General features: G+C 35.9%; 2 protein-coding genes across 6 annotated transcripts in view; one reads left to right on the top strand and one right to left on the bottom strand.

The window, feature by feature from the left end:
- LRRN3 (leucine rich repeat neuronal 3) overlaps positions 1-3,248 on the bottom strand; it is a 31,867-nt gene extending 28,619 nt beyond the window's left edge. The window contains exon 1 of the mRNA XM_053977048.1: positions 3,047-3,248. The gene's annotated coding sequence lies outside the window, so the exon portion shown is untranslated. The remainder of the gene's footprint in view (positions 1-3,046) is intronic.
- IMMP2L (inner mitochondrial membrane peptidase subunit 2) overlaps positions 1-13,760 on the top strand; it is a 419,891-nt gene that overhangs the window by 199,457 nt on the left and 206,674 nt on the right. The window contains exon 1 of one of the 5 annotated variants that reach the window (XM_053977050.1): positions 3,357-3,572. The exons of the other annotated variants lie outside the window; for them this stretch is intronic. Within the exon in view, the coding sequence (XP_053833025.1) occupies positions 3,394-3,572 (179 nt within the window). The 5' untranslated portion in view covers positions 3,357-3,393. Of the gene's footprint in view, positions 1-3,356; positions 3,573-13,760 lie in introns of those variants that run through there. 5 annotated transcript variants of the gene reach the window in all.

Below are 13,760 nucleotides of genomic sequence, written 5' to 3'. Positions count from 1 at the left end.
TATAATTAGAAGTTGTCTTATTTTTGGTCTTTGGAAAAATTTTAGAAACTCTCCATTCCTTTGTCTTCAGAAAATAGTTCCTTGAGTGCTACATGTGAAATTGTTTTTTCATTTGCTTCTTGATATTAAGTTGAGTTTGTGGAATTTGACATGGAAGAGTATGTTAAGGTAGTTTCTGACAATGTGTCTCTGAAGAGTTTTGTTTTCCTTCAGCTTTTAATGGTACTATCTGAAGAAAGGATATATGAACTAACTAAAACAGTAATGTACCATGAAACACTAAAACTGTCTATATGTTGTTCAAAAAAGGTATAATTTTTTTCTTTCTGGTGACTTTTCTTTCAGTTGAAGATAGAGCTTGTCTTGAAAATGTCTTTTGTTTTCTACTCTTCTATTTTTCTTTCTCTTTTGTTTTTATCTTCTTCTATTGTTTTAATACTCTAAAACGTGGCTATTAAATACCAGTCTAACTTTAATCAAGAGTGATTGTCAGCAAGCAGCAAAGCTTTTGGTTAGCTTTTAATTATTACTATAATAAAGGTTATGGGTGAGAGTCAAAGAAAGTGGCTCCAACACTCCTAAATGGTTTGCTCTCTCTTGCAAATACTTAGTTTTGTTTTCTAGTGACAAAGGACAAGTGATTACAACTGAAAAGCAGGATGTCCTTTTCATAAGCTGCTCAACCTTCATCATTTAACAAAGATTATACATATAATTTTGATGTGCATTACAGGTAGCAACGTTGCTTAGTTGATCTGGTGCAAAAACGAAGTACTCACCCACTTCAGGGTACTCCAAGCAGGAATGCTCTGATGTCATGCTCAGAGCTGCCACCCTAAAAGACGGGACTTCGGGGTTACCATAACAACATCAGCCAGTCGTTGGCCGACACTACAACATTATTGCAGGGGCTTTGAGGGAGTATTAACCCAAATACAGTCACCATACATTTTGCTTGCTTTGCTGGTTAAGAATGTCTATGCTGTGTAGAGAAGCTTCATCTACAGCATATGTTCTCTGTACATGTATGATTGAAATGGCCACATTTTTCTGATGCTCTTTGGCATATCTATATAATATTCTGAAGTAGCACATTAGAATATATGTGGCAAAACCCAAGATGCATTTCTGTAAAGTTACTCATATTTACTTATTTTCTACATTAAAAATGAATGAGAATAAACATTCAGAAGAGCTGAGAAGCTACTGAGGCATGTAGAAAAAGTTTCCTCTGAGTAGTCCTTTGCAGATAGCATGAAGAGATCCAAATTAAGTTTTCTCTACTTATTTTATAGCACATTTTGTAAAAATCCAAACCAGGAGCTGGAAATGTTTGTTGTATACATGCAGGGTGAACGAAAACAGGATATTCAACTAATTAGACCAGAGATTGTGTTTTATATAATAAAATAAGTCAGCTTGCTTTAAACAGGTTTCACAGACCACCTAAATTAGAGGAAGCAAGCTTGCCAATAGCAGGAGCTAATGCTTCAGTACCTTTCATTTTGTACTCTGAAAAGAAAACCTCTTCTTAAGCTCATTCGTTTTCCAGAGGGAATGTCAAATGCTGTGGCATATTGTCAGAGCTGCTTTATTGTCACCATTTACAAAGGTCACCTGAATTAATTGACTTCTTACCATACGTATTGTTAAGCTACCCATTTCCTGACATTTTTGGAAAGGTGACAGACTTAAAGCCAGTGGCTATCTGTTGATGATTCTTTCACAGTTTGTTTCTCAGAACACAGTAGCTCTAAAATTACAAGCAAATAATTACATTGGTGCAAAGGAACAGAATCTTTATGATGTTCTCCAGAGTTCACAGTAGTGAGGGGGTTGAAGGGTGAAAAAGGGGTAGGAGAAATAATCAAAATACTGAGATGTTTTAAATACAGATGTACTTTAAAAAGCGAACAAAAGCATACTGGAAGATGCAGACTATTTTTTTTTCACTTTGAAGCATGCATTAGAGGGCTAACGTGTCTTTTTCATGGTGTAAAGTAAAATCTATCTCTGTCTTTCACGGATACATGAATCACAGATCCATGCTGGTGCACTTTACCAAATGTGTTTTCGTCTAAAGGATACTGAGGTACTCTGATACTGCATGGAAGAAATGACATACACATGCATAAGCACAATCACATTAGACAACTGTGGTACTAGGCTGGAATTTTAAGTTGATTAAATTGGTTAAATAGAAAATCACTGATATTTTTCTAGCCCCCTGCATTTGCTGCCTTTTCCTTCCCCCTGTGTTGGGTTCTCTTTCTCATCAGCAGTGCTGGGTAAAAACTCCAGCTAGACATGTGAAAACAAAGACATGGAAAGCAAAGACAAACAGTTCTGAGCCTTGCTATACTAAAACAGGCAAAGCTTTTATAGTGATGGATTTAAACACTCTCCTTCCATGTAAATAGAGGCACCCTGCAGAGATCATGTTAATTACCAAAGAAGATTAGAACTCCTCCGCTTAATGTGATCCTTTTTACCTAACGCATCAGTTCCAGCTGCATCAGTAATCAGACATTCACACTGTCCCTTCTGACTGGAAAGGGGATGTTTTTAGGCGAAGTCATTTGCCACAGTCCTTAAGATGTAGTCTGGCAGAAATTCAATAACTGTTTGTGATATGCTCATTCAGCCTCATTGCTCAGTGGTTTTTAGGTCTTGACATAAACAGCATTTCCCTTAATCCTAGCACTAGAGAGAAGAAAGGAGGCTGTCCTGTATTTTATTTTATTGGTTTCAAAACATGGAGCAAGTGGTTAATTTGATACTGCCTCTGAAACATCAGTGGAAACATTCTCCTTTTATATTTTTTATCCTTTGATGTTCTTTCAAGATAACAAATGCACAAATCTGATACTATTGCAAGCATATTTAGATTATCTCTGGCATAAAAAACATATTGCATTTGCATTTCTGTTCAGAAAGTAATATGTGAAAATACACTAATAAAATAACTTTACAAAAAGAAGAAAAGGGCAAGAGTCTAGAAGTTAGATAAAAGTCAGGGTAAAATTGAAAATAAAGAGGAACTTACCCTATAATAAGAGTAGTTTCAGAGCTGGAGGAGTTCTTGCATCTCAGTAATTTTGAATCCTTAGTTCAGGTGGCGACATACTTGTATTAAAGCCAGAGTCTGTATAGATGAGCACACATGTATGTATGGGTGGGAGTCGGTGTGCATGCGTGTGTCTAACAGTCTATGATACAAAGATGTATCTATTGATATCCTACAACATGAGAGACTCTCCGTGCTGCCAGCTGAGTTCCCTTGTGCTTGCCAGGCGCTGTTGCTGCCTGGCTGTCTGAGCCTCGCAATCCAGCGGAGAGAGAAAGGCGGGGGAGAGAGCAGCTCGCTAGCTGCTCTTATTTCTCCTTGTTTCCATGGTGGTTAGCGGTGCATCGCTCAGGCGCTCGGCTGTCACACTGACATGGTGCTGCTGTTCAGCGGTCATTAATAGCGGAGCCCCTGGGCTCCCCGGAGAGGAGCCGGTGCCTCGGCGTGCCCAGATGCGCGCAGTACGCGCGGCTGCGCCGGCTGCGTGGCCGTGGGAAGATGTCTGGTACGTGACACTGCTGCTGCTCGGGGATGGGAACATGAAACCAGCCTGTGAACGCGCCCAGATATCTCTTCCGATCTGTGGGAGCTACGGGGCATGCTTTCTGTCTGTACTGAATAGATTGGGAGGTCCACATTTTCTACCCCCACCCTCCTTTTTTATTTAATTTTTTTTCCCCTTTAAGGGCTGTTATCTGCCCTCAGAACAACTTACTTGAGATCACTGAAGTTCTGCAAAGGCTGCTGTAGTTCAGAGGATACTGTATGATGAAACTATTCAAGAAAAATATGTTGTGCCTTCTCCCCACTTTTGGTGCCTTTTTTTTTTTTTTTCCGGCTTAAGACAGGAAAATATTTTACATATTCTTCCTCTTCCAAATTTTGTCAAATATTACATTTTACTACCTGTGCTTATCAGTAGAAAGTAAGAGCAGTAATACATCTTCCTGAGAAATAAAAATTCAAAATGAACTCTGAAAGGGGTTGGTTAAATAAGAAGTCGGTTTCTCTCAATCTCTCTCTGCCTGAGTCTGTCTTTTATGGCCATCCAATTATATAAACAATAGGATGCCCAGATTTTTCCTTCCCTTTCTTTCTTCCTTCTCCCTTTATGCTATGCTCTTTGGTGAATTGGTTTTTTTTCCCTGTTTATTCTGTGTCCATGACCAAAAGGGATACAAACTATGAAGGTTTTAAAAACTAGAATAATTCACAATTATCATCACCCTTTCTCCTAGATATACAAGACAATAAAAGAGATAGATGTTGTTAGGAAAAGGTTTTTTATCATATCTACTGTTTATATAAAAGAAATTACTTTATAATAGGGGATGATTAATAATGAAGCACAACGAATTCGTTATCAACAGGTCAAAAAGATGAAAATGTTGGATCTCTTGAGTGAATTCAGTCCCATAGCCCTGAGCAAGTCAGACCACCCTCTAGTGGACTGAAGTGAGATGTGGTTCTCATTTCACACTCATCTGCTTTGAAGAAAGGCTTGCGATCTTGTCTAATAAGAGTATGAATATTTTCTGAAGAATAGTAAATGGTGTGAATTAGTGTACCTTTTGCCACAGCAATAGCACCAAAATTTCACAATAAAATGGTTGCTATTTTATGATACTGAGTCTCATCTCAATTCACTTTGGATCAGATCTTGGACTGCATTATTTTTATTTTTATAAAGAAAATAATTTTATTCTTCATAAAATCACTTATTATGAAAAGTGAATTAAATTAATGCTACCATTCTGAATAAATTTCAGGTTGTTATAATTGGTTAGGGCAAATTTTACAAAACTACTCCTGTTAGACTCACCAGTACTTACACTGTGGCTATATTAAAGCAATTGTTTCCTTCTGCCTCAAATTTTTGAATACTGCACTTAAGCTAACTACAGTGAAAAAAGAGTTAAATTTTTTGAAGAGGTGTGCTGTTCATTTTTCACTCATCCAACTGAGTGGGATTGTTTCCTAGATAATATAATAGCATTTATGTGACTGATTATCTGCAAATAGGTGAGATACTCTAGGCCAGGGAAAGGCCAAGTGGTCTTTTTATTTTCTCTCATTCTTTGTTATGGATATTCAATTTTTTTCTAATGTGAGCTCAAGAGTTATAACGAAAAAGTTGGGGCTAACCCATCTTTAGTTATCTTTCAGGTCTTCTTGCCTGAGATTGGGATAGGGAAAACCAAGATCAGAAAGATGTCACATCATCTTTCTGTAGCCTCAGGGCTCATTGGTGAAACCTTGTTTCTCCTTTGCCCCCAGGAGATGACTCTTGAAGCCTCTGATGTATGTAATGCTCACCACCATGAGCTGCAGATGCAAACCATTTTAAACTTCCAAGTCAACCTATAAGCTTTCCCTGCTGCACAACATAATGTCCTGTGTTGGATGGGATAATGCTCAGGATGTTTTAAGTAAGCACAACCCAAAGCCAGAAGAGTAAGACTTCTTGCCAATATAGCTCCAGCAAGAAAAATGGAAATCCTTCCTGATCTCATTCCTCTCCTACCTCACCCCCACAAAAGATATTAACCTGTGCTACAGAGGTGGGATTGTAGGCAGAGTAAGAGACAAGAATATTTCAAAAAGTTTTGGCAAAGCTGAAAATGTCCTTTTAAAGACAACTAAAAACTGCTAGATCTCATATCTCATCCACTGGGGAAATAGGTGATCTGGAGAAATGTAAAAATTTAGGGACTAGCATTACCCTATGTAAAATCTTTCCTGGCTTTTGCCCCTAGCCTACTCATGAACTCACAGTCATTCATTCAAAATCTGGCTTTCTAATTAACATGAGAATCATGCAAAAACATATTCAGTGATTTGACATGTGAAATTAAGATTAGAGAAGTGCTTCATTTTGGTTGATTGGTATGGACTGTGTAATTAGAGGGCTAGATAATTAAATCAACTAAAGTATACTTGCATAAAGAAAGTGAGTTCTTATGATAGACTATATATGCAATTAAAGTACTTCCTTGATAGGCATACATTTACATATTAGTTAAAAGGTTATTAAATCATACTTAAATTCTGTTTTGTAAAAAAAAGTGAAGTAATTGAATTTTATGATTTAGATAATGCTAAAGAATATTTTTTAAACTATCTGCAGGAGAAAAGTATCTTTTATAAACAAAACAATTATGATTATTAAAGTTCATTAAGTTATTTTTCTGTTGATTTCACTATGATGCTTGGTGGTTTTAAAATAGCAATGTAATCACTCTTATGAAAATCATATATATAGCTTAATAGGTTACAGGATAGAAAAAAATTCTCTCAGACTGATAGAGAGACAATGAAATTAATGCAGACTAACTCCAGGAATTTATGTAACATACATTTTATCTGATTACTGAGTGCACATTAAATAAACTAAGTAATTATTTGTTTGTAATGGACAATAAACACAATCCATAAACCCCTTAGTTATTAAAATACAATGATTCTGTGTCTGCATTTGTCTCAAAATCGGAAGATGATTTCAAAACTTTCCACCCTTTTTCATTATGTAGAAAGGCAGAGCATCCTTGGGCCTCCATATCCTTTTTTGTAGTTCAGGATTAATCATTTTACATTTAATTTAATCATTAAACATTTCTAGTGTTTTCAGTCTGTAAGAACAGAGCTCTGTTTAGAATGCAGCAAGTGTAGTTAAAAACTGTAATAAATACTATGCAGTTATAGTAAAAATACCACAACTATTTGATTTAAATTCTAAGATGACACACTTTATATCAGAATTTGGATATTAATTTTTTTTAAAGTGTGTATTCATACAGATTATGTCCATGTGTAAAAGAGACAACACTTTTGGAACAGCTTTATTGCTTATGACTACATGTGCTCCTGTCTTGGTTTCTGAGGCACCATGACTACAAGGAGGAGGCTCAGTTGTGGCTTTTTTCACTTTCTTCTTGTAGCCCATAGAGTAAAAAAGGAGGTGAGCTATTTTTTTTTTTTTGACAGATTAATTCTCACCAGTTCTGCAAAGCACACCTTTTTATATCTTCCATGTGGGTTGTGGGGAAGTATTCATTTCTGATTGAAGGTCAGTTTCAAAGAAATCTGTGTTGTGGTGTCATCAGTTAATTTATTAATTGACTTATTAATTATAGCTGGTTGTCATTGTGTGATTTGCCTGGAAGAGAAAAAAAAGAGCCACCACTTCATATGACCCTATTCTGCCAGCATTTTCAGTGCAATGTCATCAACCTGACATTGTCATGTGCATTTTTAGATATTCTGGTAAGACTATTGATGTTTTCCTAAAAGGCCTATGCTCCCATACAGACTAATTTTTATTAATATATATCTTTTCAAAATTGAATTTTTTTTTTTTTTTTTTTTTTTTTTTTTTTTTTTTTTTTTGGTGATAAACAAAAATAACATTTCTGGCACTTGTTCTTTGTCTTTTTTGAAGATGAAAGGCTTGTTGCCAGCAATGAATTCAAATTTCTAGAGTTGCACTTCATAATGGAAAATGCTGTATCAGATTACTTAACCTGCTATGAAATTTCTTTTATCAGATCTGAGAGTTAGTGTTGATACAATAGAGCAAAAGCAGATGGAAACAAATCTGTAAAGAATTTCACATAAGGAAAACTCCACATATACACAAAGCCCCAGTTACTTCTTTAAATGCTATGTAGGTAGTAGGTGCTATATGACTTGGCAAAATCTGGAACTGCATACTGAAGAGCCTTATAGTACAGGCAAATTCAGTCATGTGTGATGGGGTTGAATGAAAGCAGGGGTTAAGAGCTGATCTTGGTGATCAAAGAGGTATTTCCTATTCTAGAAAACTTGCCTATTCATGTAGCAACTGTTTTCTATGAAACAAAAAGTATGAGATGCCAGGCAAAAGCTATGGTCTGTTTCCTCATTACAGGTCCCAGAGCCATAGTCAGCCAGGACTGGCTTGAGGAGTGCTTGCAAGAGTGGCTTGAGGTCTGAAAAATCTTAAGTTTTATCCCTACTGGGTCCAACACAAGGATATCTGAGTTCTTCTAATTTTCATCCTTGACCCTATTTTAATAGGCAAGAATCCCTGGCATAGCAGTATCTGCAGAAGGCTGGAAGTGAGTCACGCATAGCAACCACAACCTTGCTGCATCACATGGGAGTCTTAATGAAGACAGAGTAGTGAAAAGCAGCTAGAGAATCTTTATATGCAGCTGGATAAGGCAGATGAAATATCTGTAAAGCAATTTTCAAGCTTATATGTTTAAAAATTTATTTCACGTCAGTAAGTTCATGTCTTACTTGTGGTGACATCTCAGGTTTTGTAGCCTTTGTTAATTGGATATAACTTATTGGGATCTTCTCTGTGGTGGATCTTCTCTGTGGTAGATCTTTAGGACTGAGAAATCCTTGTTGATTTCTTAAGGATCTGCTTGTTTGTGACCCTTGTTTGCGGGACCCAGAATGTGCATGGAACGTAGTAGCAGTTAGTGTCGTAGCTCTTGGAGATAATCTGTATCTAAGGCTGATGAAGAAAATAGTGGCAGTAATGTAAGAAGGCAGAAAACGTAAGAAAAAAGAAGGCAGAATGTAAGGCCTAGAATTTCCATTGTTGTAATTGGATGGTGATAGGTCTTAAAATTTCTTTCTTTATAGAGATGCCATTTTCCCTTTCTTTGCTCATATCTTTTTGCCTTTCTATGGAACATTAACTGATATTTTATCTGAAACAGGTTTGTACTTTTTCTGGTGACACTATGTGGTGTGGCAAATAGTATGTGATCAGTGAAAGAAAACCTCCTTCTCCCAGTAAAAATTTTATTTTAAATTTAGCCACCTTCCCTCATAATGCCACATTTGTGGCAATTAATGTGATATATATAGTGTGTGTTTCTCAAGGACAGATCACCAGACTTGAATTTCTTAACTTTTTTGATGAAACAAAACAAACTATTCTTGTTGTATGTTATTATGGTTTACTATTAAAATGGGTGGATAACAACAGAAATTCTAAATTATCTGCTTTTCGTAACTATTTGCACAAGAGCTGTATTGGTTATTTAGAAAACTTTAGAGTCACTAAGCAAATATTAGAACTAGAATGTCATTTTGCTTTTAGCTACTTTTACTCTGAGACTGAGAGAGGTATCAGTTATTTTCCCATGCCATCAACAGCATGAATTTGTTGTGGTGATGACAAGAAACAGCACGGATAAGTGCAGTGTGTGCTCAGAATATGTTTACCTAATGTTAGTTTGAATAAAGTACACTAAACTATGGAAGTGTAATGGCTACCTAAGTGAAGTCCTTAGTAGTTTAGTTATACAAGTTCATTTTTTTCAACTTGCAGATCTAGAAGATTAATTGAAAAGTCACTGGAACATACAACATCCATACTGGCTAAAACCCAAACTGTAACTAGGAATGCAGAATGTCTTCCCTCTCATCTCTAGTTTCACTTCCAAAAACTGTACACATTAAATATTTTTCTTTAAATGCAAAGTTATCTTTGAATCAATAAGCTGGGGATAGAAAGGATCATGTACACCATGACTTACTGGAGTTGTTTCAGAGGCTTTCACATAGTTTCCATTACTAAGGAAACCACTTATTTTGTCTGTGCATGTTTTGAATAGATCTCTCATTTGAAGTCTGGTGCTCAGAACAGGATTGCATTATAGCACTGAGAAAGAGGTAAAGGAAACAAAGGAGGCATAAAACCACTCCATCTTTAAGGAATATAGCATATTGTGTTACATCTTATGTAACACAAAGTGCACATATCTGTATATATTTAAGAGATCTGTCTATATATGTATGCATTTTGATTATTTTGTTCCTACAAAAAGCAACATGAAAATATTAATAAATTAGACAGGGAAAGCAGATCTTGTTACTTCCTGTACTTCGCATGCCTCTATTGTAAGGACATTTGAAAAATCTGATGTTAGGTAGCAACAAATATGAGACCTGATTTTCGTTTCCTGAAACAAAACATAGTATGAGATCAAAGTAGAAAGAAATCTCTATCCATGGTTTTGGATAAAAAAAGGCTGCAAGGATGGCTTTGCATTCAACAGCTGATCAGACCTTTGCTTGGAAAGTGCATCTGTTTTGGCAAAATTCTTGATGAAATGTAAGACCTGAATTCAAATACACGCCCAACCATACTTTTACATATATTATAGTTTTCCCCATATTTTCCCCACATGAATAGCACATATATTTTGTGCTGACCAAACACTTGTATTAACAAACAATTTAATTAATTACCCCTCTATTACCAATTATGTATGCTCAGCTGATATGCTCAGAAACAAAAAGTTTGCCTTAGTACAGCCAGATGAGTCTGGTTTGATATGTTTAAAGTACTTAAATAACTTGGAACTGATTTCAAAGTATCCTCAAAGTTGAAAATTGTTCACAAATAAGTTCAAAGTGTCAGAAAAATGTAGAAATCCAGAAGACTACCAGAGATCTGTAGGGAAATGAAGTTTTTGGCTAATAAATGTTCTTATTAAGCATGTTCTACTATATGAATTAGTTTATCAGTTAATTTTTTTGCCAAACAGGAGAGAAAATTGAAGACAAAGATGGAAATTCCCATTTTTAAGGGCTACAAAGCTCTGGGATCTGTAGGGTCATGTGACAACATAAAACTTGTACTATAGAAAATTAATTTCCCCTATGTTTTATGTGTATGTTAATGCCATATTTTAAAATTAAGGAACTTAAGTCATTAGTTATTGCTATCTGATATATCGGATGAATAATTATTTGTAATATTTGTTGCATATTTCATGAGCTATTTTGGGTGACAAAAATTTACTTTTAAAGCTAATATGCCTTAAAGGGATTTATGTGTGTGTTTGTGTGAACAATTAAAAAGCAGCCTATTCCTATAGATTTTTTGCTGTAACTCCTTGACTGTTAAAAGCATGGGAAAATGACAGCTGTGGTAAAGCTGACATGTCCTTGTCTTGGACTTAGTTGAATACTTTTGGGTGAAGCAAAATAAATTAGATTACATAGAGATATCAGAACTCATGTGTCTTGGCTAAGAAATATCAATTTTTAATATTTCAGAATATTTGTGTTATTTCAATATTGTAGTGGCTATGTTTGCTTTCTACTGTTGAATTGTAAGAATTCATAGCATATCTCAAGGAACACTAAAAGCATTGCTATTCATTATCCTTTGGTTTATGTCTGCAGCAAGAAATAAAATCTTCAATGTTTGGTAATACTGACCATTTCCTTTATGGTGTGACTCGTGTAATTCCAAGAGAGTGCATTCAGCCTCTAACTCCCATCAGTATTATCATAAAGGAGATGAAATAAATATTTTTTATAAAATAACAGGGATAGGTACTTTCAGAGAAAGTTAACATCTGTTTTCTTAGAAGACTATTACCCAGTGAGGACCAGGGCCATTTGATACTGAGAAATAATTAAGAGTTAATAATTTGATTGGGAATTCTAATTACCAGAGAAGAGGAACTAACATTTTGTAGAAATTTAATTATTTGGCAATTGTGTAAAAGTATCATATAAAATGCAGTAGATAATATAACATTGTTTAGTGCCAAGTAAATATTTTGATGACATCACTGTGATGAGAAGGCAAAGGACAGGTTGAATGGAGAAGGAGGGTGGTTTTCCCACAATTAGCAGCTCAGAGGGACATAGGAGTATCATTCAGAAAGGCTGCTTGGATTTTAATAATAGAAATGGGATTGCACTCTAAGAAGTTGACAATGGAGGGTCGTTTGGAGCCAATAAAATGTAATTCTGCTTTAAATTGTGAGCCTATTAGAAATAACTGAGAGGGAGAACATATCTCTGTATTACTGATTGACCAAGAGGTAAGAGCTCATATCTGTGAGCACAGCTGTGAAAAAAAAGCAAGTATGTCTGAGGATGCACCAAGATTGTTGTTCAGAGTTGTTCCAGGAGAAGTAAGTAACTGGCCAGTAACTGCTGGTACATGAGGAAAAGGTAGCAGAGGAACAAAATTTGTGTGTGACTGTGATTAAATTTAAGTCTCTTTTTTCTTTTTTTCTTCCCTGTGAGTCATCACATCCTGGGATAAATTTCCAGTGGAAATAGTTTGGTTAGAAAATCAAAGCAAGAGCAATCCAAACCAACCACGACTCAGGTGAAATAAATCACTAAATAGAAGACTCACTCAGCTGGTCAAGTACTCTCATGAGTTTCTTCCTCTGGTTGTTTTTTTCTTTGTTTGGGGTTTGTTTGTTTGTTTGGGTTTTATTGTGACAGATAATCTTAGTTCAGCTACAAAGAAGTAGCAAAAAAGCCTTAAATGCACAAAAAAATTCATATAAGCCTGACTATTTTGTATGCAAAATCCTATAGCCCCAGAATTGTCTAACTTTTTTAGTGTGATCTTCTAGCACTCCAAATTTTGCTGACATCTACTTTTTCTTTGAGTACTGTAAGAAATAGCTGCAATAAATCCACTTTTAGATACATCTGTATTTCTTCCTTGGGCCTTAGGTTGAATTTTTCTTTAGCTAATAGGCCATTCATACATTCAGCCATCTCCTGAAGTGGCTTTAATAGGCAGGTACATTAATTCATTTCATATTTTTCTACAGAGAGATATTCATCAAGGTAACAAACTTGATGATGGAAGAATGTATTCCTCTCATTATTGCTAATTTGAGCGTTATGCCAAATAGGCTTTCAGGAACCAGAACACAGATAGTTATGGCCTTAATGAAATAGTAATAACATTCAAACTGGGAACCCAAAAAGTTAAAATGCATGGCTTGAAGAGGGAGAAATCAAACTGCTGATACATATTTCCTAACTGTACTCTCAGGACACATATTTTTGTCATGACTTCTGTTATGTCACATGGAGAATATTGAACTAAACATAAAGGAGACTCAATATTGCTATTTAAAAATGTGCCTCAGGAGTAACCTAAATGGGGAATAATTTGGTACATCAGGCAGGAGCACTAACTTTTGACCAGGAGAGGAAATTCTAGTAATTCCATTAATTTCACTAATCTCTCCTGAGACTGTCCTGGTTCTGGGTATGAGTGCAACTACTTTTGGAGAGAAGCCAAACTCCATTGCTGCCTACACTGCATTTAAAAGCCTTTAATTGAATATTCCTAACTGAGCTAATTATAAACTACCTTAGGCTTTGAATCTTACTTTCCACAGATTCATCTTTCCCGTGTCCAGTTTTTTCCTACTCTCTGTGATTATGCAAAGAACATGCAATTTCTTTCTCACACTCTGCCCCTAATTTTTAGAAAAAGCAGTTCACCCTTCTTTTCTCTGAAGTCTTCTCTACTGACTCTTCTAGTCTTTGTCTTTGCTGGCTTCTGTCCAGAGGGACGCAGATTTCAGTCCTCTGCTTCCTCTTTCAAGATTTCTTATGCATCACAAATTTTCAAGGATGTCAGAGGCAGATCTGTGTGTAATCTATTCCTTCCTTGGCTGTGACAGAAAGATTCCTGTAATCTTGGCTTAAACGGTGGTCTGAGGTGGTCTGCCTTAGTAGGGTTCAACTCATGGCCAGTCTGACCCTAGGACATTGCTGTCAGCTTAAGACCTGCTTAATAGGCTCTATTTCCATGGATTTCCCTTCTTTGAAACAAAATATGTGCATGGGACAGGCATGAGAAGCGCTTATGGATAAGTGCTGCCTAAGCAATAGCTGCCCCTCACTCTCCTGG

The sequence above is a fragment of the Vidua macroura genome, chromosome 5 (assembly GCF_024509145.1).
Source record: "Vidua macroura isolate BioBank_ID:100142 chromosome 5, ASM2450914v1, whole genome shotgun sequence".
Lineage (NCBI taxonomy): Eukaryota > Metazoa > Chordata > Aves > Passeriformes > Viduidae > Vidua > Vidua macroura.
The sequence above is the reverse complement of the archived record's forward strand: the minus strand, read 5'-3'. Positions and strand labels throughout refer to the sequence as shown.